Genomic DNA, 25,301 nt, shown 5'->3' with positions numbered 1-25,301 from the left:
AATTGTTAAATAAGGAAAAAGAAATAGCTGTAACACTGAAAAAATCTGAGCAGAATGCACAGTAGCTTGGCAACTTCTTCCCCCACAGTCCTTGGAATTTCTTGTCCTCAGCAAAATTGCCATTTTCATTTGTTACTTTTCTTAGTTTAGAGTGACTTTTTTTCCCCTCTTTTCTCCTTTTTTTCCTGTTTGACCTGTTCATTTCTGAGGGCAGGAACAATACTGATCCTCCCAATTAAAAGTTCATAGTTGTCCTTTTGCCACTTATAATAAGCAATCTCAGTCTCCAGTAACAATTACAGGTTATTGAGCTTCCGTGCCTACACATTTCTGCTCACAGGAACATTCTGCCACTTGTCATCTTGAAAAGGCTGACTTGTGTCTCCTGAGGGCAGCAGGGAAAGGGAGGTGATTCTGCCCTTTTGAGACCCCACCTGGAGCACTGTGTCCAGCTCTGGGAACCCAAACACAGGCTGAGAGAGCTGGGGCTGCTCAGCCTGGAAAAGTGAAGGCTCTGGGGAGATCTTACACAATTTCCTGTGCCGAAGGATGGAATTGGAGCAGGATTTTTCACAAGGGCCTGTAGTGATAGGACAAGGGGGAATGGCTTTGAACTCAGAAGAAGGAAGGATTAGATTAGATGTAAGGAAGAAACTCTTCCCTACAAGGGTGTTTAGGCACTGAAACAGATTGCCCAGAGAACTTAAGGATGCCTCATCCCTGGAAATGTTCCAGGCAAGGTTGGATGGGACTTTGAGCAACCTGGTCTAGTGGAAAGTATCCCTGTCCAGTGCAGGAGTATGGAACAAGATAATCTTCAAGGTCTTTTGCAACTCAAACCATTCTGTGAGTCTATGGTAATAGAAAGTTGGTGTTTCTTGACTAAAGGATGACAAGTGCAGCTGCCAAGCCACCAGAAAGGCTAGAAATGCAATTTGTCTCAAAACTGTTACCTGACAGTTGTTTGACTTTTTATAGGAGACTGTGTGTCGTACCTGCTGGTGCTGTAATTCACTTTGGGGGTTTGGTCTGTGTATACCCAGCAATTCAGGATCGGAGCAGGTCAGGGAGACAGCAGACAGGGAAAACCTGTGTTGGAGTGGTGTTTTGTCAGGCCTTTCTGGGCTGCTGCCTGCCTGTAGCATGACAGCAAAAGAAACACGTATTTAGGAGAAACAGGGTGAAATTAAGGTTTTATTTAGGCATGAGGGACCAAGTGTGGTCTCTGAGGATAGCTATGAGCTTTTTCAGGTGTGTTGTGCTTACTTTCAAGGTTGCTCCCTGGCACTTAGAGATTTAGAATGCATTTAGCACAGCAGAGTCTGAAAATCGCAGCCAGTCCCAGCCAAGGAGAGGTCAGTGTCCCTAGGCGGGGTTTGTTAAGCACTCGGCCCTGTACACACTCAAAGGCATTTGCAGCTAAAGCCGTGCTGTCAGGTGCCAGTCCCCGACACGAACGGTGGCGGATTATTGGCAACATCCGCTGGCTGCAGCGCCGCTTCTCCGCGTTTCTAATGCCCGGGCTGCGCTGGCCAAGCGCCCTGGCGTGGGCCGGGCCTGCTGCTGCTCCAGCCTCAGTCTGCCTGCGCTGCCAAGCGTTTGCGAAGTATCAAATTCTACTCTGGCTTTGTTTACACACGGAAACTGTAGGAGTGTAATTAGCGGGGTTCATGTGCTCGGCTGGCACACGCTTGCTGTGTGTCACCGCTCCGCGCCCGAAACTCACCCGCTCACTGCGGCGCCCACGAACCCGGGGTTAGCTCCACCGAGCGCCCGCTGGACAGGGATCAGTTTCACCCGGCGGCACCCCCCGGGCCCGGTGGCGGGGAGTGGGTGGGATGCAGGAGGGGAGCGGTGGGATGCGGGCGGGATGCGGACGGGATGCAGGAGGGGAGCGGTGGGATGCGGGCGGGATGCGGGCGGGATGCAGGAGGGGAGCGGTGGGATGCAGGAGGGGAGCGGTGGGATGCGGGCGGGATGCGGGCGGGATGCGGGCGGGACCGGGACGCTGCCCCCGCCGTGCCTGCGCGGGCTGAGGGCGGCCCGGCGCGGCCCCGCTCCGACGCTCCCTGGCAACTGCCTGGTCCCGCCTGCCTAGCAACCGCCCCGCGCCCGGCCTCCTGATTCGCCGGCCAGCCCCTGCCGGCCGGCGAATTCCTATTGGCCGCGAAGAGGGCAGCGGGCAGCGATTGGCTACGACGGCGGAGGGAAGAGGCGGAGCGGCCGGGCGGGGTTCGGGCGGAGCGGAACGGCCGCGGTGGCGTCGGCGGCCTGCGGGACTCTTTGGACGCGTGGTGCGGAGGGATACGTCGGGCGGACGTCGGTACGAGGGTCGGGCGGGGGCGGCGGAGGAGCGGGAGGCGCTGCCGACGTGAGCACGGCGGGCGGGGACTCGGTTCCGCCGCGGCGGCCGGGCCGGGCCGGGCCGGGTGGGAGGAGGGGGGCAGGCGGTGGCGTTCTCCGCCGTGAGAGGGAGAGCGAGCCGTGGGGTCCTGACGGGCACGCGTCCTCCGCCAATGAGGAGGCAGGGCTGGTGCGGACCCCGCGGCGATTGGCTGGCGGGCGGGCGGGGCGGGGCGGGCGCGCCGTCCCGCCCCCCGCAAGGACACCCCCGCCTCCTCCGCGCAGGGCCGGCCCGGCATCATGGCTTCGGAGCTGGAGAGCCTCAACCCGGGGCAGCGCATCATGACCTTCCGCCCCACCATGGAGGAGTTCCGCGACTTCAGCCGCTACATCGCCTACGTGGAGTCGCAGGGCGCCCACCGCGCCGGCCTGGCCAAGGTGCGACACTCCCTCTCCCCCCGGGCGGAGGCCGCGCCGCCGGCCCCGGGCCGCGCACCGGCCGCCTCCGCCCTTTGTTTACGCCGCGGCGCCGGTGGGGCGGGCGCGCCTCGGCCGGGGCTCGGCCCGAGTTCCCCGAGTTTGACGCTGTCCCCGGCCGCGGCCGCCGCTCCCGGCCCGCGTGTCCCCGCAGATCGTGCCGCCTAAGGAGTGGAAGCCGCGGCAGTGCTACGATGACATCGACGAGCTCGTCATCCCCGCGCCCATCCAGCAGGTGGTGACGGGGCAGTCCGGGCTCTTCACGCAGTACAACATCCAGAAGAAGGCCATGACGGTCCGCGAGTTCCGTAGGATCGCCAACAGTGACAAGTACGGCCGGTCCCGGGCACATAGAGCTGTGGAATGGTTTGGGTTGGGAGGAGCATGAAATACCACCTGGTTCCTCACCTTGTCAGGGGCAGGGACTCTTTCCTTACGAACAGGTTGCTGAGGTCCCCATCCAAACAGGCTTTGAGCGCTTCTAGGGGTGGAGCATCCACAGCTTCACACAGGGGCCAAGTCCTTGGGATGATCTGGGGTCTGCAGTGTGAATGTCATGCCCCTGGCAGATGAGGTTGCTTGTACAGCGGGTTCTGTGCATGGGGACCTTTGTCACCTGTGCAGCAAGATGATGTGTAATGGCAGCAGAACTTTTTGTTTGTGCTGTGGGCTCCTGTCTGTCTGTCCCCAGTAGCTAGACCATTGAATTACTTATTAAGTAGTGGAGAAAGGAATGTTCATGATGTAAAAAAGGAGATGAAGAAAAGATCACTTGAAAAGAAGTTGAAGCAAAATAGCCTTTTCAGTAACTAGAAATAGCATTGGAATTGCTAGCTACAGTCATTCCATCAAAGCTTGTTTTAGCTTTCAAAAGCTAAAAAGTACAGAGTAGGTATTTTAGAGTTGTGTTTAATAGAATAATTAATGGAAGTTACTGGTTTATGTTATATGTGTAACTGTCTGGAATCTATGTATATAGACACACATTAAATAGGTCTTAAGACTAAATTTGATCCCTTAGAGCTACATATAGTCCAGTATATAGTTAGCAGGGAATGGGCATAAAGAGCAGGTATTTTCCTGGTAAACAGAGCGTGTTTGACCAAGGTGAGTCTGTGATGGTTTGCTAGTTTCACAGTGGCAGAAAACTTTGGGTTTGTTTGGGGTTTTTTTTGAAGTTGTTCTGTTTGTATCATTTCTGGTTTTGACTGCGTTGTTGCTTCTAAGTAGCTACAGCTAGAAGGTGAAACAGACCCCAGAAAAGTGCACAAAGCAAAAGTGAAAGTAAACTGAGAAATGGGGAAAGTAATTTTCTTTCTGATACTTCCGTTCCAAAGCGTCACAGAAGCAGAGCCGTGACTGCTCTCACTGCTCATCTGGCCAGTAACACACATTAGGTATTTTGATTGTAGCTTCCCATTCTTGCAGTCAAGGAAAACATTGGTTCAGACTTGCCGAATATCAAACTGCAACGCCTTTAGTATCTTTCTTGGCTTTTTCAGGTACTGCACACCCCGGTACACAGACTTTGAAGACCTTGAACGAAAATACTGGAAGAACCTCACGTTCAATGCCCCCATCTACGGGGCGGATGTTAACGGCACGCTCTATGACAAGGTAAGGAAACTGTTCTGGTTTTCAGGTAACAGTTATCCTGGTATATTGTATTCCATAAATACTAATGTGGCATTTGACTCCTACCTTTAGGAACGAGTTAGTGATAGTCTTAGCATAGTTCAAGCTTCTGGATTAGGCAGCTGACAGAGGAAGCATTCTAAGGGACCTTTGCTAGCACTTCAGTGTAGGGAAGCAAAAACCACTATTGCCCAAGCATTGCTTTGTCCTGAAAGGCATATGAGGGTTGGAAGGGTTGATCAGTGGATACATGCTGCTTTGGTATCCACTGGTGTATGTATTTTTGTGGGAAAGCTCTATAACCATTAGGTGGTGGGATGATAACTGTCAAAAGACAATTTGCATTCTGCTTGTCTCCTAAATTCTCATGATTTATTCTTTTAAAAGGTGTTTGGAATGAAAAGTGGTTTTTTTTAAAGAGGGTTCAGACATGAGCTCAAACTCAATCAGCATCAGCTATTGTTCTCTGCTCTGTTAAGTCTGTAGCTTCATGATTATTTCTCCTTTGTAATCATTACTTTGGTAATTTTTCCCCTTCCTTAAAGGCCAGTAAGCAATCACTATGCAAGCTACCATGGAGAACTTTGGGTTTAGGTGAACTATCTTGTAGCTTCAGCTGTGTCATTCTGTGGTGTGCTGTTTCACAAGTGTCTGTTAAGCTTTTGCAAACTGTCATCTCAGCTGTGTGATTTTGTACTTTGTAATCCTTGTTTGACATGAGGCTTGTGTTTTTCAGCATGTAGATGCGTGGAATATTGGCAGATTGAACACAATCCTAGATATTGTGGAGAATGAAAGTGGCATAACCATTGAAGGAGTGAATACTCCTTACCTATATTTTGGCATGTGGAAAACTTCCTTTGCTTGGCACACTGAGGACATGGATCTCTACAGCATTAATTACTTGCATTTTGGGGAACCCAAGTCATGGTAAGATTTTCTAAGGAATCCTCTAGATGTAGAAAAGCAGTACCATAAAATACTGGAGTCAGTCACAAAGCTAAGAATTCACTAAAATAATTATCAGTTCTCCAGTCTTGCACTACAGTTCTATCTGATGACAAGAACACACAAGGAGCTTCAGAGCAGTGCCTGTCCTCAGTAGAATTTGTTTGGTAACCTTCTAGAAGGGTCTGGTTGCTGTCCCGATGTAGAGAGTTCTTCTGAATTACAGTATAGTATGGATGCTGTCTGCTGTAGTAGGGCCAAAACTTGGCAAACTTGCTTATCATTTCCTGAGGCTCTGAAATGACCATACAGAGGTGTGGTCACACAGGCGCTGGGGGAACAGGCTGTTTTTAACAGACTTTGAACTGTAGCTGCCTATCATATATCTAAACATCAGGCTAGTGGATGTCACTAAATGGTTGTGTCCAGTGTCTAAGCTTTCTCGATTATTTTTAGGGGAGGCTTCTGAATTTCTCTGTACCATGGGCTGCATTTTAAGAGTGAATCATGCCCTTCTGTTCACAAATTAATTTCTCAAGCAACTTCAACAATTGTTTCCATAGCACTTTTGTTGGAAACTAGTATTTTTGGCTGCCTTTTATTACAAATTTGAAGAAACAAATAATAGCTAGCACAATGTAAGCCATGAACAACCCCATGCAGTAGCAGAGGAACATGAAACAGAATAGTTCAGTCTGTTGAACTATTTGGCTATTGCTTCTTCTACAGTAGTACTTGGAAGAAGTGAGCTTTGCTAGTATCTTTGATTTATTTAGCAAGGAATCTATTCAGAATATAGCACTGTATTCCAGAGTGAAAGCAAACTAAGTGGGTTGATTTATTTATTTTAGTCATACTGGCCAGGAGTTTTGTGGCACCCATAAAAGGTGTGTACAGGGAAAGACGTAGCTCTAAAGAGCACTCTGTGAGTTGTGCACATGTTAAGGATGTGGCACCTGACTCAGTCCCGTCTTTGTCTGAGCAGCTGAAAGAGATGATTCCATTTTCTTTCTTGCCCTGTGTTCCCCCTTGCACTGAGTATACAGAGATTACACTGCTGTGAACTGAAACAGTTCAGGAAGTGCTCTTCCCTTTCTTGCTGCAATTCATGTTTTGCTGCACAGATCTGCTAATTATGTACATCAGACTTTTTGCTTCCTTGGTTGCTTGAGTGAAAGTTGTTGAAAGAAATGGTCAGCTTTTACATGTTGATTTTTCTTGGGATAGAACAGTAAAAGTCCTCAATGAAGATTTTTAGGTTTCTATCAAACTTTGAAAAAGACAAGTGTAGAGATAGAGATTTTTTTTTTTAAGTAATTCACATTTTGATGACTGATTATAATTTCCAGTCAGACTTCAAGATTTTGTTGTTGTCACTTAAACAAACTTGTTCTTACAACTGCAGGTACTCCATCCCTCCAGAGCATGGGAAACGGCTGGAGAGACTTGCAAAAGGTAATCAGGCAGTTCATGTCCTCCTTTCTCTAAAGATGGGCTGGACAGCTGCAATGGGTTTCTGCTGTTTTAGAGAGCATAGGTTGGCATGACTGAACTGATAATTTGCCTTTTAGAATATAGATTACATTACTTCTGAATGTTTGCTTATAGGATGCACACAAGAGAAATTGTCACATTACAAATAATGAACTTGTGGTCTGTCTAACCTTAAATGAGAAAATCCTTAGCTATTGATTATTAAAACTGGAAAGTTGTGGCCAATGGAGAATCCTTCTATCTGAGACCTTTCTTATGTTCTTTCAAACTGGCAGCTGTTAAAAGATATATCTTATGGATTTGTCATTTTTCTTCAGCAGGCAAACTAGCACATTTCAAATAAGGTGGCCCATACTTGTAGGGAAAAAGTGTCTAGACAGTAATTTTTCATAGAACTGCTGAAAAATAAATGTAGTTTGAGCACAATTGTAATATCTCTCCTTTTTCTTTATTTTAAACAGGGTTTTTCCCAGGAAGTGCCCAAAGCTGTGAAGCATTTCTCCGTCACAAGATGACTCTCATCTCTCCATCAATTCTGAAGAAATACGGAATTCCATTTGATAAGGTATAGAAAAGTAATTGTGATTATACCAGCTTGATCAAGAGGTTCCTGCAGCCTTGTCTTGTTTCTGACAGCAGCCAGTAGCAGATGCTTAGAGAAGAAAATAGAAACAGGCAGGGTATAAGGCAATCCTTCCTATTGTACTTCCATTATCTGGCAGTTGGGGCCTGAACGAGATTGAGACGGAAAAATCTGTCAAGGACTCCTAAAAAACAAAAGCTTGGTTTTCTGTGATTTTTTTTTAAACTTAAAACTAAATGTTATCTTCTCTGTTAGATTCACTTCACTGTTTAGATGTGTATTCAGTGAAGTGAGATTTTTCTTTTTTTGTTTCCAGTTTTTCCCAGCTAATTTTGTTTGTTTCAATCTACTTCCTCAATAGCAAATAAGGCTTGTCCCCTGTTAATTTTTTAATTACATTAATAACTTTATAGGCTTCCTTACTTTCTGAGGTAAAGACCTGCAATTGCCCTTCCCACAGAGAGATATTAAAGATCTAGTCTTTGAGCTATTATTCAGAAACACTGTATCATCTGCCTGGGCAGCTGAAGGGTTTTCTTGTCATAAGCTTTTACAGTGGGGAAATGTTGAAGAGGAAATAGTGGAGGGCTGACTGAGAGTTGTACTCTAATGTGAGCAGCAAAAGAAAAAGCAATAAATTTTCAAGTTCTGTGTGGATAGAAATTTACTCAACCTTAGATACTGTTCAGCCAAACCTGTAGCTGATACAGATAAGTATCTTTATTAAGTTCATATAGCTGGTGACAGAGTATTATGTATATGCTAAATTGATCAGTTGTGTTGTGTGTTAGTAAAAATATTGTTAAGCATGGCTTTCAAGTAAATAGATATGTAACATAAGCAGCAAAATAGCAAAGGTCAGTAGCAAATATATACATTGCACAAGGGAGTTCCAGCCACCATCTGCAAGTTGGATTTTTGGGTGTGCTGCAGAGAGGGGTATAGGAGCTCCTTTTAATCATATTCACCAAGTACTTTCTTAAACTCTGAATAACACTGTGATGTCTCAATTGTCTTCTAGGTGACACAGGAGGCTGGAGAGTTCATGATAACCTTTCCTTACAGCTATCATGCTGGCTTTAACCATGGCTTTAACTGTGCTGAATCTACCAACTTTGCTACTCTTCGGTGGATTGAGTACGGGAAGCAGTCGGTGCTGGTGAGTGGTCTGTTGCCATCGTGAAGCCCCCAGTGTATGTTTTAGGAGAGTAGTTTCAAGCCTTTTAAGATGTGATGTCTGCTTTCTCATAAAGTAACAATATCCAGGCAAAGTCCTCCTTAGTACCTTGTGTCAACCATGGATAGCATGTAACATGTTTTGTAACTTGTAACTATTGTGTAAGTTTGTGCAGCTCATGCAAGGCTTCAAAGAAAAGCATGGAACTGGTTGTCTTTACAGAGGTGAAAGAGTATGCTTGGTAGGCAGATCTTGTCCGTATTTTTCTCCAGTATTTTAACCATTGTTTATTGACTGTTTAGCCTGGAATACAACTTTGGTAGCTTAAATGACTTATCAAAAGAAGTATCTTGGTTGAACCTTTAAATTGAGTAGTGTTATATCCCTGTAGAGACGCCTTGCAGACACGGTTTATGTTTTCAGAAGCTACATGGAAGAATGCTTTGAAGCACTAGTTGTAACCATACCTAGGGGAGGGGAGCCTCTACTGCTCTGGTTAGGCCCAGAGTTTGTGTGGCTCTGATTTCTTCATAGTCTCTGGTTTTGTGGCCTGTTTCTATATGAGCTCATTTTAAAACACTCAGCTTCTACCAGCAACTGTGTAAAAAAGACTGATGAAGTTTCTGTCCTAGATGTTGTGATAACATCTGGTTTTCTGTTTCATGTTTTTTGCTGGCTTTACTGCCATTTTTAGTAACCTAATGTGTACCCTTTTGATTTCCTGGGAAAGAGTTTTGAGAGTTCTGAGGCTCAATTACATGTGAGTGTGGGATTTTGTTCCTTAAACTCTTGAAAGCAAAATGCTAGAGAAATGCAGAGTAGAATTGTTAAGTATTTGGCCTTACTTTATTATTTTCTGTGACTTCAGTGCTCATGTCGGAAGGACATGGTGAAGATCTCCATGGATGTGTTTGTGAGGAAGTACCAGCCAGACCGTTACAAGCTCTGGAAAGCTGGGAAGGACGTGACTGTCATTGACCATGCTCTTCCAACCCCAGAGGCAGCAGAGTTCCTTAAAGGGGATCTCATGCAAAAAGTCAAGAGTGGGAAACAGTGTGCTGAGGAGATGGAAACAGAAGAGATGTGTAAAGAGGAGGTGGATGGGGATGAGACAAAAAGGTACAGCTTTATCTAGTTCTCTGCTTTTCTACTGGATTCTTGGAATTTGAGCCCAGTTGCAATTAAATGCTTGCCATTCTGATAGAATAGTGAGAGTTAGCAATAATCTTTTTTCCTGGGAACAGGGCTTACTCTTAATATTTTTTTACTGTTTAAGTCTGCATTAATAGATAGTTTGTGGTAAGCAGGAAGCACACCAGCTTGGAAGGTAGTTCTTCATCTTGGGACAGACCTCCAAAGCCTCAATTGGCAGTGTGTACCCTACACTGACAGGCCAGAAAAAAACAGGGTTGTATTAAGATCTTGGTATGGTACTTGCTAGCAAATTCTGGTACATTCAGTGCTGCAAGTTGTTGCATTGGTGTGCAGTTTCTGGTTGCTGAAGGTCAACAGGTTAATCATCTTACATTGTGCAGTTAAATCTTTTTCAGTCAGTGCCAGCTACTGTTCCTAAAGTCTTTGGTGGTAAATTTTTTTGTTGTTTGGTTTGATTTGTTTGGGGTTTTGTTTGAAGGGGATTTTTTGTTTAAGATAAAGAATGCCTGGCTACAGAGAGCACAGCTGCCTTAATACATGATTAGTATGCTGAGAAGTCATCTCTAGGGATTACTGACTTTTTCTCTCTAAAGGCAAGAAAACACTTCAGAATAATTTGGAAACTATTTGGCTTTTCAGAGGCTGTCTCATAAAACACTGGTCCAAACCAGACTGTATTTTATGCATTCACACAAATTTAACAGTTACATGTTTGCTAACCTGACATAGGGATTTGTCTTCTGCAGCATCCCCAAGCACCGCATAGGAACAAAAAGGCACAGGGTCTGCCTGGAAGTGCCTCAGGAGGTGAGTGAGAGTGAGGCCTTCCCTAAGGAGGAGCTGAGCTCCACACAGTATGAAGCGGACATGGCAGAGCCTCATGAGAGGCCTACAAGTGAATTTGGGCAGCAAGGTGAAGAAAGGATCAAACTTCCAGGTAACTGTGTGCCAAGCTTGTCTGGGGCACTCTTCAATATGATGCTAGTTAATAGGATGCTTTTGTGTCCAAAAAGCAGGCACTGGTTTGTCAGAGCCAGTGGTAGCACCTGGTACCTGACACAGAAATTTACTGTTATAAGACTTGAAATATAACCATTTTCTAGTTTTTGATTTTTACTCTTTATTTTGCCTGCCTGCATGCAGAAATATATGGGATGCCTCAGTAGTCTAAGCTGCTTTTTATCTCTCTTGAGCAATGAGAGCTGTTTATAGGAATTGCGTAGTAAAACATATGCACACTTCCTATAGGAATTGCATAGTAAAACATATGCACACTTCCTGTGGGTCTGGTATGCTTTATAGGTGTGTTGCTTGTAATTTTGTAATAAGTAGGCTAGACAAAATTCATGTAGGTTGTAATGGATGAGTTATCATTGCTGTTTGTGGGAGGAGCAAGAGGCATGTGGAACAACACAAGAACAGGGAAAACGTGATGCCCCCTCCTGTATTTTGTTTTCCAGCCCTTTGCAGCTTGTATTTAATAATCTTTATTGGTTTGTGGCTTTGGTTTTTTATTTCTAGTAAGTCTTCCATGCATGATTTTAATCTCTTACACACAGCAACATATGGCGAGGATTTGGGCTGTTTTAACTACATACATGTCTGTATAAAGGATCATCTCTGTTTATTTGAACTCACTGTCTGCTGGTTGGTTTTATGTACCCTGGTTCTTGTAACAGTAGAGGCAATGGGCAGACGTTTTTATTCTCTCTCTGACTAAACAACGTATGACTTTATAACTGTTTGAATTAATCATCTCCTCTTTACGTGATGTGCTGTTGTTTTCTCGTGTGTAGTAGTTTGTTTTTCTGTTTGGCTTTGTGCAAATAGTTGCATAGATGTTCTCTTTCTGCCCAGACTTCAGAAAAAGTCAGTATATCCCTTCTTCCAGCTCGTGTGGACGCAGCCAGATTTGAAGAATTGAAACCGGTAAAGCCTGAGGTGGAAGAAGAACAAGAAGCAGCGGCACTGGATCTCTCCATTTCACATGCTTCAAATTCCACTTCAGTGTTGCCAGCTTCAAAGCAGAGTGCTGCATCCAGTATTCAGTCCAGCTCACCTTCCTATTCTTCAGACTCGGAATCGTCTGATCTGCTGGCAAAACGAACTCTCCCTGGGCCAGCCGGGGTGTTCACAGTGCACAGCTATGCAAAGGGGGATGCCAGCGGATCCGACAGTGAGCAGACTTCAGGGAAGAAAGCCAGCTCCAGTGTCAATGAGCAAGAACTGACAGAGGTATGGGAGGCACAAGAACTGAAAGCTGGAGGGCTGTAATTCCATGGTCAGGAGTTTGCTGTGACAAAACTTCCAATCTGTGCATATGACAATTTCATCCCACTGGTGTTTGCATAGCAGGTTGCACCTCTGGATTTTACTAAACACAGAAGAATTCAGATGAAAGCCTTATATACTTAGCCCTTCAAGTAAGCAAGGAGATCACCTATCTTGAGAATTTCTCAAAGCTATTTAAGTGCTGTAATGGAAAGGATAGCTTAATGTTTTTGATATGGTAGTGTTACAGAATAATTAAGGTCCTTTTGTACTAAGAGACACCTATTTGTACCTAAAATGAATCTGGTTTGTTCCAGCCTTTATTGCAAGCATATTCGTGTGATGAGGGGTTTTTAATATAAAATTGCATACATGGATACATCTGTGTCCTTTTAAAAGAGGAGAAAGGCTACAACAAAAATATTGATTGGGAGAATGTAAATTTGAGTGTTAAAAAATTGACAATTAATGTTTTATTAAACAGCCTAAGAGAAGAGTTAGAATCTTATCTAGTAGTGTCTTTCCAATATTTTGTTTTCCTGTTTAAATCTGTGTTTAGAGAATGGGAAGCCAATAATGACTTCTTAGAAATCAAGAACTACACTAAAGATAGACCAGTCTTGATAATTAAGCTGAAACTGAGAGTTGTCATGGCTATATAAACTGAAGATACTCTGTTGCAGATACTGATGTCTCTATCAAATGTCTCAGAACAGGGAAAAGAAGAAATTTTGAATGGGTGTGGATTGTTTTCCCCAGTATGGTGTACTTTGAAACAAACTTTCCATTAGGTGGTAACTGTGAATGCTAATTTAAATGTCTTAGAAGTCTGTGTCCAACTCTGTAAGAGAACACAGGTCATGATTATTGTGCTCTCTTCTAGCTTTGTTTATGAAAAGAAGATACTTAAACATATGTAGGATGCATTTAATCCTAGATTTACTTCTTTTAAAAGAATAACAGATTTTAAAAAAAGGGTAGGCTCTTATCTAGAGGGAGACTTCCTGTACTGTTGAAATCATTACCTTTACTGTCGTGCTTGTCAGGTTAGTAGTAATTTTGTCAGTGTGTCACTTGTTTTTGTATGGGGCTAAGGGAAGAGGAAATAGCTGTTGTTGCAATCTCCTTCTTCCAGTCTGTCTGGTAAGACATCAAGACAAGTAATAAGCAGAAAGGATGAAAGTGTCCTTAATTTTAAATAACCCTTTTAGTTTGTCAGTCTATGAGCTCTGTATTTTTTCTAGTTTGTTTTCTAAGGTTTTTTTTATTATTTTTAAATTTGGAATAGTTCAAGTGACACACAAACTGAGACTTCTCCAGAATTCATGAGACTTCTTTCCATGGCTCTTTTTAGTTGAACCATCCAACTTGTCTTTCTTTGTTTCTGTCTTTCACATGATTCTTTAAAGAAACAGATGTGCATGAAAAGCTACACTGGGACCCATGAAAAGTGTTCTATTGACTCAACAGAGCCAATAAAGCTCTGTCCAGTTTCTCATAGAAAAAGTGCTCTGAACTCTTTGAAAAAGAGTTTAGAGCTGAAGTTGCTTTGTTGGAAATGAAACTCTGGAGGCATGTGTGCATTTTGAAGTAGTTTCTCTAAGTTCAAAGTAAATTCCTTCCAAAATGGTGTCAAAAGGGCACGTGCTAACTGACAGCTGAATTGCTTTCCTGTTCCAGGTGGGAAAGGAGCACGTGAGCTCCGTGAAGGAGAGTAAGAAGTCCAAGGGTCGTCGCCAGCCGTTGAGCAAACTCCCCCGTCATCACCCGCTCCTGGTGAAAGACTGCATCAGTGATGATGGTAAGTAAAGCCTTACGCTCTTTGGGAAATTGGAGAGAGGGTCTCGTCTTCTCTGGGCAGTGTGGGATTTTCTAGTAAGTAACTGGTGATAAACAGGAGTCAGTAAGTGACAGCTCTGCCTCCTAGTTAAGGTGCATATCCCATTGTATCATTAAACTTTTCTCTCGAATGGTATCATCTTTCTTTCCTGTATTTTCTTTGGAAAGCAAAATTAAACCAGTGCCAGAGACTGTTGCCTAACTGCATCTACCTTAGAATATTTCAGTCACTGATGTAAATATTTGTTATTTAAAAAAAAATCCTTAATGCCAAATTCTTTGGTGGATGGCTTTAATTTTGATGTAGATGTAATTTGGAGCTGGTTCTGCCCTGTTGCTTGATTAGTAGAAGCCTCTTAGAAAGGAGACTGAGTTACTGGCTTCCATCACCCTTCTGTCAGTTTGCTTTCTGGCAGTCTTTCCTCATCTCCATTCATAGCTTTTTGCCTTATTTAGTTTGATTTACAAGAAGAACATCTATAAAAGGCCATATAGTCACTGAGTGAATGCTCTCTTATCACAGAGGCATCAGAGCAGCTAACTCCTGAAGAAGAGGCTGAGGAGACAGAAGCATGGGCCAAGCCACTGAGCCAGCTGTGGCAGAATCGGCCGCCAAACTTTGAGGCTGAAAAAGAATACAATCGCACCATGGCCCAGCAGCCCCCATACTGTGCTGTTTGTATGCTCTTCCAGGCTTATCAGGTATGAAACCAAGACTCTTCATGCTGTCACAGAGGTAACAGAGTAGGTGCTACTGTGGTACATAGTTTGAAATATGTGGGTTTGCATATTGCCAATTAACAAAAGCTGGATCAATGTTGCAGTCTTTCCCTGGAGCTGTTCCAGGAGAGCACAAGTGGGTGAACATCCTCAGACCTGTGATGGGCCCCTGTGGGTTCCCAGGGGCTCCACTCAGCTGTTCAGCAGAAGCTTTTGTGATTTGTGGCTTTTGCTCAAACCACAGAATGGAGCTTAAATGTTGCTGGAGCTGACTGTAAAATCACACGTCTCCTTTCCAGACTGACTCCTTCACTTCTAAAATGTTTTTAAGAAAACACTTTAGGTCCTCTCATAGTACATGGTCTTTGAGCTGGCAAGGAAGAAAACCTTAAAAGAATCTAGGGTTGTGTTTGTAGATGGTATAGATTGAAAGCTGTCTTGTCTTGGAGTGTATCCATGACAGTAGCATGGGAAGGGGTGCAGAAGCCCTTTGTCACGTTGAATAAATGTGCAGGCAGGAGTCCCTCACTGAACTTTTTTATATACCTAAGATAAATAATTTTAAGGTAGCTTGAATAGTTATCTGCATGTTTGACCTGCAACTTTAAGGTAGTTTGACCATTCCCATACACTAAGGGTATTTGATTCGTTTGTGATAACTGTATAGTTGTGGTGGCACTAGAAACATGTTTTGGAAATAAAGACTTCACATTTTTGTTGAAGATTTATATTTCATATAGTTCCTAATTTTAATGAAAACCACAGACCATAGTTTTGGTTTTGCTATTTCTGTCTTGAGGGTGAGTTCTTAGGAATGGAAATTCCACTTAGGAACTGTGTGGTACATGAGGATTTGACTAGTGCTGAAAGGTATAAAGTTAACAATTTGAGAACAGTTGAAGTTCTCTGAAGATCTTTTTTGTAAGTTGTTGTTGAGCAGAAAACTCTTAGCTGCAGGTTTTCAAATGTTTGTCTACACCAGGCAGTGGAGCAGAAACTCTTCGAAGATTTGAGCTGTGGTTAGAGTCTTCGTTCCAGCTTCAGAAAGCTTATAGCAAGTCTGGGAACTCATTTCAGTTACCCATTCAAATAAAAAATTGGCGCAAAATGCCAGACAAATATGCACTTTGGGAAGAAGAAGAGTATCTGCTGCTTGGTGGAAAAAAGTCATTGTTTTCTTAAACTTTGTTACAGATTTCCCTCAGTCATTTTGTATTTTGCTTGACATGCAATGTAAGTTTAAATCAGTAAGTTTTACAGAATTATACTAAAGAAGACTTTTAGAAAATATGTCCATTTCCTTCCAACTGTGAACGTTACCTGGACTTTTTCTCCCTAGCTTTTGAGGCACTGTAGGAGGGACAGTGCAGATTCACTCTGCTTCTGCAATTTCTGCTAACAGTAATTTTAAAATATTAGGCAAGATACCTTTGTGGTAGCCTACAAGGTACAAAAGGTGATTTAAATATTTTTTCAAAGAGAAAAATTAATTTCTGTTTAGTTGTTCAGAGGAGTAGCTTTAATGGAAATACACATCTGTGAACTTTGTATGTCTTAGCTGTTTGATTTGACATTGATTTAGGAGAATAAATTATGAAGGATTAGCCTGAAAGTCTCCTGAGCTTTATATGGGAAATTGCATTTTCAGTCTGTTTCTTTTCCAGGAACAAATTAGTTTAAAGGCCATTAGACTTGTTCAGAACTACACTGGGAAATAGTAATGGGGATTGTAGTAGGTGTCTTATGTGTGTGTTGATAATCCTTCCATACTGAGGTAAGATAAGTGTACACTGAAGGATAGCAGTGTTGTGATCCTCTGTATTACCAGGGGAATATGCAGAAGAGGTGTTTCCTGTAGAGCATGAGGTGGGCTTGGTGATTCCACCTCTTCTGTCAGAAGAGATGCAGTTTGATGTGTATATTGTTGATCATTAGAGGGATGCAATTCAGACTTTCAGTGTACTGTTTGAGTAGAAATTTTATTCTGAAACCACAGCAACTGAGAATTTTATAAATATAACTATAAATAGTAATAAATGGTTATAAACATAAATTTATTTTCACCTGACCTACTGACTTTGATCTTTCATTACCTTAATTTTTTTTTAAACTGGATGTATGTATGAAATAATACGTGAGTAAAGATAATGTGAGACCCTTTTACTTGTAAAATTTAAATTCCCTATCCATCCCTCACAGGCAGAATGTGAAGGCAGCAGTCAAAACTCTGGAGTAACTCCAGCTGCTGCAGATGGGAAGATCCGAACAAAACCCCTGATTCCTGAAATGTGCTTTACTGCAACTGGCTGCAGCACTGACCTCAATCTTTCAACTCCCTACCTGGAGGAAGATGGAACCAGTGTACTCATCACCTGCAAGAACTGCCATGTCTGTGTTCATGCAAGTGAGTGCATCTAGATGTACCCTAAGCTCTGCTGTTCTCCATTCTGAGCCTGTGCATCATAGCAGGCCTCTGCCAGTTAATTTAATGTACAAACAGACCAAGTTCAGCCTTACCAGAGGAGTGTATACTTGGGTATACCCCATTGCCTGTGGGGTGGACAGTTGGCTGAATGGGTGGCTTCAAATACACAGCATCATCCTGGGGCTTGTTGATTTTAATTCCTGCTTTACTTCTGGGCCCAAGGGAAATGGGTTTGAGTTTAAATAAACTCTTAAATGAGATGTGTCTGTTCTAGGTTGTTATGGTGTATCCCCTGACAAGGCCACTGAAGACTGGATGTGCTCCCGGTGTACAGAAAACGCGTTAGAGGAGGTAAAGTTTTCACAGATGGAATCTGGTACATCTGAGAAATTGGCTGAAAAGTTAGTTCGCATGGTGTTGTGAGTGTTGTTTTTTTTTAATTATCCTGTGAAAAGAATGCAATCTAGAGAGTGTTTAGGAGCCAGTCTCTTGTTTTGGTACTTTTAAACTATAGTGTTATTCTTTTAACTAATCCAAAGCTGCTGACCTCAGAGGAAAGATGTTCTGCATGAATGTGGGAATAGCTCAATTGTCTGTCTGAGTTTATGGTAGCTACTATTTCTAAGCCAGAAAATAATTTGTGTAATAACTAGGCAGGTATGCACATATGAGGAAAGCAAGAATAATTGGATTCCCTTAAAAGGCTATGTAGACTCTAGGTCAGTGGTATGGGTCAGCCTTTCAATTATTATTTCCTCATGTTTTTTCCAGATCCTATTGTACATCCCAAAAGGATATAGAGTATTGCAGGTGTAAAAGGAACCCATACAAACAAGTTGTTGAACCTTCAGTGGTAGGTTCTGCTTGCTTTCAACAGACTTGAAGCTTCTATTTGTTGCCCTAAGGGCAGCAACTTTTGAGAGCTGAGGAGCTGATCTATAGGAGATAGTTAGGTCTCTTCTGACAGCAAAATCATTCTCTTCTTCTGGATGTGCATTTTGAGGTGGAAGTTCTGCAGCAAATGTTGTGCACTAGCTAATGCTTTCTTTTTTACTCCAGGACTGCTGTTTGTGTTCATTACGAGGAGGAGCACTGCAGAGAGCCAATGATGACAAGTGAGTGTTCCAGATTTTTTTTGATTTTAAGGAGAGGCTCAGTTCCTAGGTATCTGAGGGTAAGCTGGTAAACTGCATTTGGTGTAACAGTGTGACCAACAGCACCCTTCACACTCTGAGTGTTCATGGTGTTCTCATGCAGCAGTTCTTACCTCTTTAGGTAATGCCTGGTTCTCATTCTGTTGATAGCAGCTGTTAATTGCACTGCATTTGATAGTGCAGAGCTGTAATATGCAAAGGAATAACCTACCACATAAAAATAAGGTTCCAAATGAACTAACATCTCTCACTACCTTCTCTACGGAGGATTTTGATTTCCATCTTATTTGTGGTTACATTAATGACAAAGGGCAACCATAGTTTTAAGTAGCACAACATTGGAATTCAAGGTACCTCTACAGCAAAATGTGCATACAACTGCCTGTCCTGTGTCTTTTGGTGAATCATCTAGTTATTTGATGCACCATAGCAGTGGAGCAGACTTGTAGCACCATGAAATAACTGAAACTTGCCCAGGCAGTCTTTTATCCTGCAGGAGTCACTGAGTTTCTTTCCTGTTAAGCCTGTTCGTAGTAGATTTTAGGTATGAAGAAATCTTGGGTTTGCCCTACATGTGGCCTGTTAGTATCAGTAGGAAGATTACATTGATCATTCTCAGAGGTTATTTATTGTAGTTTATATGGCAAACTTGAACAAAACTGTATTTACTTAAACTCCAAAGCATCTTCTGGCTTTGGTTCAGTGCATATTAATTTCTTTTTCCTCTCTTCTGTCCTGACAGGTGGGTTCATGTGATGTGTGCTGTGGCTGTACTGGAGGCAAAATTTGTGAACATCGCAGAGCGGAGTCCTGTAGATGTTGGCAAAATCCCCCTGCAACGTTTCAGGCTGGTATGGATCACCTGTGCTGCATCAGTGGTGTCTCTAGTCCATTCAGAATCTGAGGGGTTTTGCTTATCCCATCACACCCAAGTAATCTTGGTTGAGTCTCCAGACTGAACTGTATAATCTGCTCAACTCTGTATGAGAGATGGCAGTTATTCCTATTGCCATTTTCTAAAATTTTTCATTGTTATACTATATGTTTATTTGCATGAAGAGCCAGCAAAAGGGTTTTCAGTATGTGGCAGGTAACATGCTTGTTTTTCTCCTCCATAGTATTCAACTTGCTTAGTTGACTGCTTTCAAGCACTGAGATGCTTCAGGATATGTGAGACATTCCTGTAATGGGTGAAAGTCTTCAGCAGTAAAGCAGCTGTACTTAACTCTTTTAACATCTCAGTGTTGAGGGAAAAATGACTCTGCTTTGCATATGCATTACAGATAACATTCTTTTCCTACAACTGCCCAAGGCCAAATTGAGTAGTGCCAGGATTTTAACTGTTACCACTCTGGTCATTTCCCATTATTCTAATCTTGTTGGTTGTATTTATGTAACTTTTTAGTCAAGTGCTGAAAGGCCCTATTGAGTTGGAGCATTGCAAGCTCATCTAATCTAAGATCTGTTGCTGGCATCCTTGGGTTCACACTTTGTGCATGTTGAGCTGGTAGATATTTAATTTATATTTTTCCTTTATTGCATTACTTCACTTTTACGAATTATTGTCTTGTCATAAACTAAAACTGTTAGTTGCCTGCTTCTGTTTTGTCAGAAAACAGCAGTGTTTTCAAAGAGACTAAGTGGCACAGCTATTATATGATAAACTGTTAGCTAGCCCTTGGTGTGTGATAAAACCTAGTACCAACCAATAATCTCTAGTTTTCTGTCCACAGAAATGCATCTTCTGCAAGAAAAGGAGAAAGAGAATTGCAGGTTGCTGTGTACAGTGTTCACATGGCCGGTGTCCCACATCCTTTCATGTCAGCTGTGCCCAAGCAGCCGGAGTTATGATGCAGCCTGATGACTGGCCATTTGTTGTCTTCATTACCTGCTTCAGGCATAAGACTCCATCTCAAGCTGAGGTGTGTAGGTGTGTTATTCCCAAGATTTGAACTGCAGTGTCTTGGAGGCACTGAAAAAATTTTTGATTGTGTGATTATTTTGAAACTTCATTGAAGGCTTGGCTGTCTCACAGTACATAATGTAATCTAACAGTGTTGGTCTTGGATTCTGAGCTGAACCTTGCTGCTTTTCTGGTTTTAGTCAGGTGCTTTATAGTACATAGGTTTGCAGACCAGAAGGACTGGAAGCATCACATCCCTCCTGTGGCTGTTGTAGTGAGATTTACGCTGTGATTCTTAATATGCAGGAGTTAGTGCCAGTACTCCAGCAGTCTGCATGAGTCGTCACAGAATTTCACATTTAAGTGATTGATTAATTTCTAAAGTTCCCATGCAGCCTTTTTAACCAAAACCACCAACAGTCTATTAGAGAACGTTTTATGTAAGGGCCTTTTCTGAAGAATGAGAACTTAATTTACTTAGTAAATTAAGGACAGTAGCCCATAACAGATGAGACTTTAGTTATTTAACATTCTGGAGGCAGAACTTCTCTAATGCGTTGATGATGGCTGAAGTAGAGTAGCTCACCTGAACTAAAATTTTTTGCTTTGTTGTCTGCCAGCACTGCAGCTACGGTCTTCAACACATTTGTTATTGAGTCATTGTATAAGAAGTGATTTTTCTCTTCTCAGCGAGCTAAGGCTGCACTCCAGGATCTGTCCCCTGGACAGATAGTCATCAGTAAGCACAAGAATGGTCGCTTCTATCAATGTGAAGTGGTCAGCCTTGCAAAGGAGACTTTCTACGAGGTCAACTTTGATGATGGCTCCTTCAGCGATAACCTGTACCCAGAGGACATTGTGGTATGTTGTAAAGTGAGGTTGTGTATAGGATACGTGGTATGAGTCAGTTCTTGCTGCTGTAAAGCAGAATGGCCTTAGAGATGTTACCTGAGAGTGACTTAACTGAGGCCATATAGAGACAGGTGTAACAGGAAGCACAGTTAATCTTTGGCTGTTTAGCAATGGTAGGTCTGAAGGAAAACTTGCTGATACTCGCATGCCATCCCCACATCAAATACTTTGAAGTTATCAGTGTTGGGATTTAAATGCAGATTACATAAATGGATGTCTTTCAGCCTAGTTCTCCATCTCCTAAAATGGAGAATTGTTGGGGTGGTGTGCACTGTGACCCCTTGGTGGTTTGCTGAATCTTCACATAAAGAAGCTGCTTACCTTCCTTGTCTCTCTCATCTTCCCTCTTCATTCTAGAGTCGAGATTGTCTTCAGTTAGGTCCCCCTGCTGAAGGGGAAGTTGTGCAGGTGAGATGGACAGATGGACAAGTTTATGGAGCCAAGTTTGTCGCATCACACGCTATCCAGATGTACCAGGTACAAAATTGCTGTCTAAAAACTCATGATTCAGAACAAGCCAATTATGTTAACAGGGTTGCTACAGGGGCATCATGCTTAAACACTCCAGGGTGAGTTACTCTCACTGTATTAGCAATGACAGATGCTGGCAACAGTTGCTGGAAATGTGATTGCTTGCAGCTGTATGCATCTCTGGCTACCTACCTGAAAGTGTCCACTTGTGAAAACTGCTGGTCTGCAATTCTTCATCACACTCTTTCTGTAGTTTAAACTACTTAAAATAAGTTTATTTTGCTTTTCTGCAGTGAGAGTGCACCTTGCCTCTCATGCTTTCAAAAGGATGAATATTCAGGCTGTATTAAAGTGAACAGCCAGACTGTCTTGTCAGGTGTTAAAAGAATATCCCAAAACTTGCTGGGCTATTATTGTCAGGAGATTACTGAGGTTTTGATTCAAGTCTGTTGCAGTGTGCATAGCTGCATATGTATCTTACAGATTTCAAGTGGCAGAAGATTATTTCACAAGAGAGCTCTGTGGGGAGAAGGCAACTTCTAGGGAGCTGTGGCAGGGTTCTAACTTGAGACTTCTGACAGAACAACCTCTGGTTCTCTTCTAGGTGGAATTTGAAGATGGTTCACAGCTGATGGTGAAAAGGGATGATGTATATACTCTTGAAGAGGAGCTTCCTAAGAGAGTGAAGTCAAGGCTGGTAGGTAAACAGGGGGCAAATTCTACTAAGGAAGTTGGTTTTAGTTCATGCTTGAACAGCAACCTAAGCATGTGGTGGCAGCAAAATACAATCTGGTGCTCTCCTAATCATTGCAAAGCTCAGTAGTTGATCAGGCTACAAAAACAAAGTTCTGTCTCTGGAGAGAATTTCTCGTTTTGCAGGGATGTGAGTTTGTATCACAGTCACAGATTGAGAGAGCATGCCTTTTCATGCTTGTATTTGTTAGTTCCATTGTCTACTTCCATTGCAAAGAATGGCCAAGTTCCTTCACTTAGCCTTTGTTCTCAAAAGCTCTTAGTAGGGTTGCATCAAAAGAGCTTGCTGTTTCTTGAGACTGTAAAATAATTCAGGTGGGAAAGGGCCTCTGCAAGTCTCCAGACACCTGTTCCAAACAGGGGTAATTTTCAGAAAGGGTTGCTCAGGGGTGTCTCCAATTAGGTTTTGGTTATCAATAAGGGTGGAGATCCCACACCCTGTTCTACCCCGTTGCTTTGCACTTTCCACTACAAAAGTTGTAGTTACAAACAGTACACTGGGGTGTCTTGCTTTATAGCACAAACATGCACACCCTGGTCAGATCTGTTGGCAGGCACACAGATTATTAGAGGCTTAAGAAAGAATGTATTATAGCTGAATTCTGTGACCAGGTGTTTAAACATGCCTGCTCCATAAAGCAGAAATTGTACTAAATAGCTTGCAAATTGGAACAGCTGACTCTGTTTATAACTCTGAGAAAGTGATTGTGAATTTAAGTGCTGTGTTACATTTGAAACTTGAGATTCTTTAGATCTCTAATTGCAGTTCACTTAAACATATCCCCAGACTGGTAAATCCAGTTTCTTAAATAGTTTTCTTTTTGCATTTAGTCAGTTTTTAAAGAAAGCTGAATGTTCCCATGTGTCTTGGCTTGGTTCTTTCTTACATGCAATAGGAAGATGTGGAGACAGGGATTTCATCTGTCCTCTAGTGACTAATTCTGTCTTTTTCTCTTAGTCAATTGCTTCAGATATGCGCTTCACAGAGATCTTCGAAGAGAAGGAGGTCAGTCAAGAGAGGAAGAGACAAAGAGTGATCAATTCGCGCTACCGTGAAGATTATATTGAACCTGCCTTGTACCGGGCCATCATGGAGTAAACACTGCCTGTGGCAGAGGAAGAAGATGCCCACCTCCCCAAGGATTTAAATGTTCCAGTACAACAGGCCATATTTGGATGCTTTGAATCCAGGGTTTCTTCTGGGGTTTTGTTCTTTTATATTTTAAGGAAGCTAAAAAGCTGATGCTCTGCAGTAGCTGTAAGGCAGCTGTTGTATAGTGAAAGAGATCCCGTTTGCTGAAGCTGATGCCTGCAGACTGCTGGTCTGAAGTTGGGTCCTTACCAAATAAGCCAGCTTGGGGATGTTGCTTTCATCTTGTTGAGCAGTCTTGCTTTTTCTTTAGAGACAATTTTGACAGATGGCAAACTCTTTGGGGAGTTGTTGCCAGGAATCCTGGCAGCTGCAGAATAGTATGGTCTATTGTTTTAACTGAATATTGTTCCTGAATTTAGGAGTTTCCCTGGTGACCACACCTGGGCTTGAGCAGGCAGTATTACTGGTGCTGGAAATGGAACTTCTTTTATATTTATATCCATTTTTTTTCTGTTGCAAGCAGCTTCAGTCTCTTGTTTCTCAGCACCTCCTTTCTGAGGTTGAGCTGTAGGCTGTTCAAATCTGAACAGACTGGAGGTGCTTGTGTGAACAGGTGAAATGTGAAATTGAATCCTGTAGGACAAATTATTTAACCTTCCATTTAATATTTTTGTTCTGATATGCTTTTGACTTACTTAATCATAAGTTTAATTGTTAATAGTATGTGCCTCAGAACCAGTGAAATCTCTCTGGAGCCTTGTGAAGTGCAGCCTTCTAACAAAAACAGGTGTTCAGCTCCCAATAGACATTCAGCTCCCAAAGAGTTTGTTTTGAGTTTCTCTAAGGCAATATGACTAAAGGGACAGTCCTAACTCTCCCTTCTTGAAATCCAAGCATCGCAGTGTTGGGTATGACAGGGCAGAGCTGTCTGAAGCAGTGCTGCTCTGGGGCAGCACTGTATCATGTGTCCGCAGACTTTTGCTTACAGCAGCTAATACTGGGTCTGAGACAGATGAAGTGTGCACTGAGCTGTGTGTTCTAACTGAAAGGCTGTGCAGTGCTCTTCTGAAGCAGGAGTGCTGCCGTGTTGCTGTCTGGCAAAGGTTACTGTAGCATTTTTATAGAGTGTTAGGACACATCTCAGTTGTGGTGGAGAGAATTTGCGACCCCAGCCACAGGAAGCTGAGGTGAGCTGGGTAGTAGGTGTACCTGGAAGATGTGCCAACTTGCTCCTAATAATGTAAGCATTAACACATCACAGTAGGAGCAATGTAAATACATGTTCCTTTCCCATTCTGTAGGAAAGGGATTTTAGGCTGTGGAGCAGATTGGCCACCTTCTTTTTGCATGGAATGATGGGGTGAATTTTCCTACTGAAGAAAATCATGATTGTGTTCTCCAGAAACTGTTTAAGAGGAGAATTTTATAATGAAACAGACTTAATGCATCCCTGCTTCTATAGGGACATGGCAATGCGTCTGCAAAGTCTGGATTTGTAACTTTTTTCCTTTTGTTACATAGGAACGCTATAAACCAAACCCTTCTGAAACCCCGGTGCATCAATTTGTGATTAGCAATAAAATGTAGTACTGAGTAGTGATACAACTCTTGATCAGAAAAGAAATAAACTGCAACTTTTATACAGAAAATCTTTAGCCCTGCATTTTTATAGGGCCAGAAGGATAAGTAGCAAAGATTTGCACACTGTTTTGCATAGAGGTAACCTGTCCTATTTTTGTGGTGGAATACCTTGTTCATCAGTATTGGAAGGCTTAAACATATTCTGAAAGAACATAATGGGGTTTTTTGTGGTTTTTGGTTTCTTTTTTTTCCTTTTACTATGTCCAAAACTCCTGGTCTCAGGTATTAAATGGCTTTCTGCTGAATGGGATAGTTGGCTTGATAAAACCGGGATCTGTTAAGACCTGAATCTGGTAGCTGCTGTTAA

General features: G+C 42.8%; 1 protein-coding gene across 1 annotated transcript; it reads left to right on the top strand.

Moving 5' to 3' along the window:
- Positions 1-2,216: 2,216 nt before the first annotated feature.
- KDM4A (lysine demethylase 4A) lies at positions 2,217-25,002 on the top strand. The gene is made up of 22 exons (XM_021528164.4): positions 2,217-2,323; positions 2,629-2,781; positions 2,975-3,150; positions 4,323-4,437; positions 5,192-5,385; positions 6,809-6,858; positions 7,359-7,462; positions 8,502-8,639; positions 9,526-9,776; positions 10,559-10,749; positions 11,704-12,047; positions 13,764-13,884; positions 14,446-14,624; positions 16,842-17,046; positions 17,342-17,418; positions 18,127-18,182; positions 18,964-19,072; positions 19,955-20,143; positions 20,815-20,985; positions 21,394-21,513; positions 22,112-22,204; positions 23,219-25,002. The coding sequence occupies exons 2-22, from the start codon at positions 2,644-2,646 to the stop codon at positions 23,357-23,359; spliced, it is 3,162 nt and encodes a 1,053-aa protein (XP_021383839.2). The 5' UTR covers positions 2,217-2,323; positions 2,629-2,643; the 3' UTR covers positions 23,360-25,002.
- Positions 25,003-25,301: the final 299 nt, after the last annotated feature.

The sequence above is a fragment of the Lonchura striata genome, chromosome 8 (genome assembly GCF_050655825.1).
Source record: "Lonchura striata isolate lonStrDom1 chromosome 8, ASM5065582v1, whole genome shotgun sequence".
Taxonomy (NCBI): Eukaryota; Metazoa; Chordata; class Aves; order Passeriformes; family Estrildidae; genus Lonchura; species Lonchura striata.
This window is presented reverse-complemented; position numbering and strand designations above follow the sequence as displayed.

Coding starts and splice junctions, on each gene's coding strand:
- KDM4A (XM_021528164.4), top strand. CDS start 2,644: ATGGCTTCGGAGCTGGAGAGCCTCAACCCGGGGCAGCGCATCATGACC. Junction 12,048..13,763: donor ATGAGCAAGAACTGACAGAG/GTATGGGAGGCA, acceptor TTCCTGTTCCAG/GTGGGAAAGGAGCACGTGAG. Junction 20,986..21,393: donor TGTACCCAGAGGACATTGTG/GTATGTTGTAAA, acceptor TCTTCATTCTAG/AGTCGAGATTGTCTTCAGTT.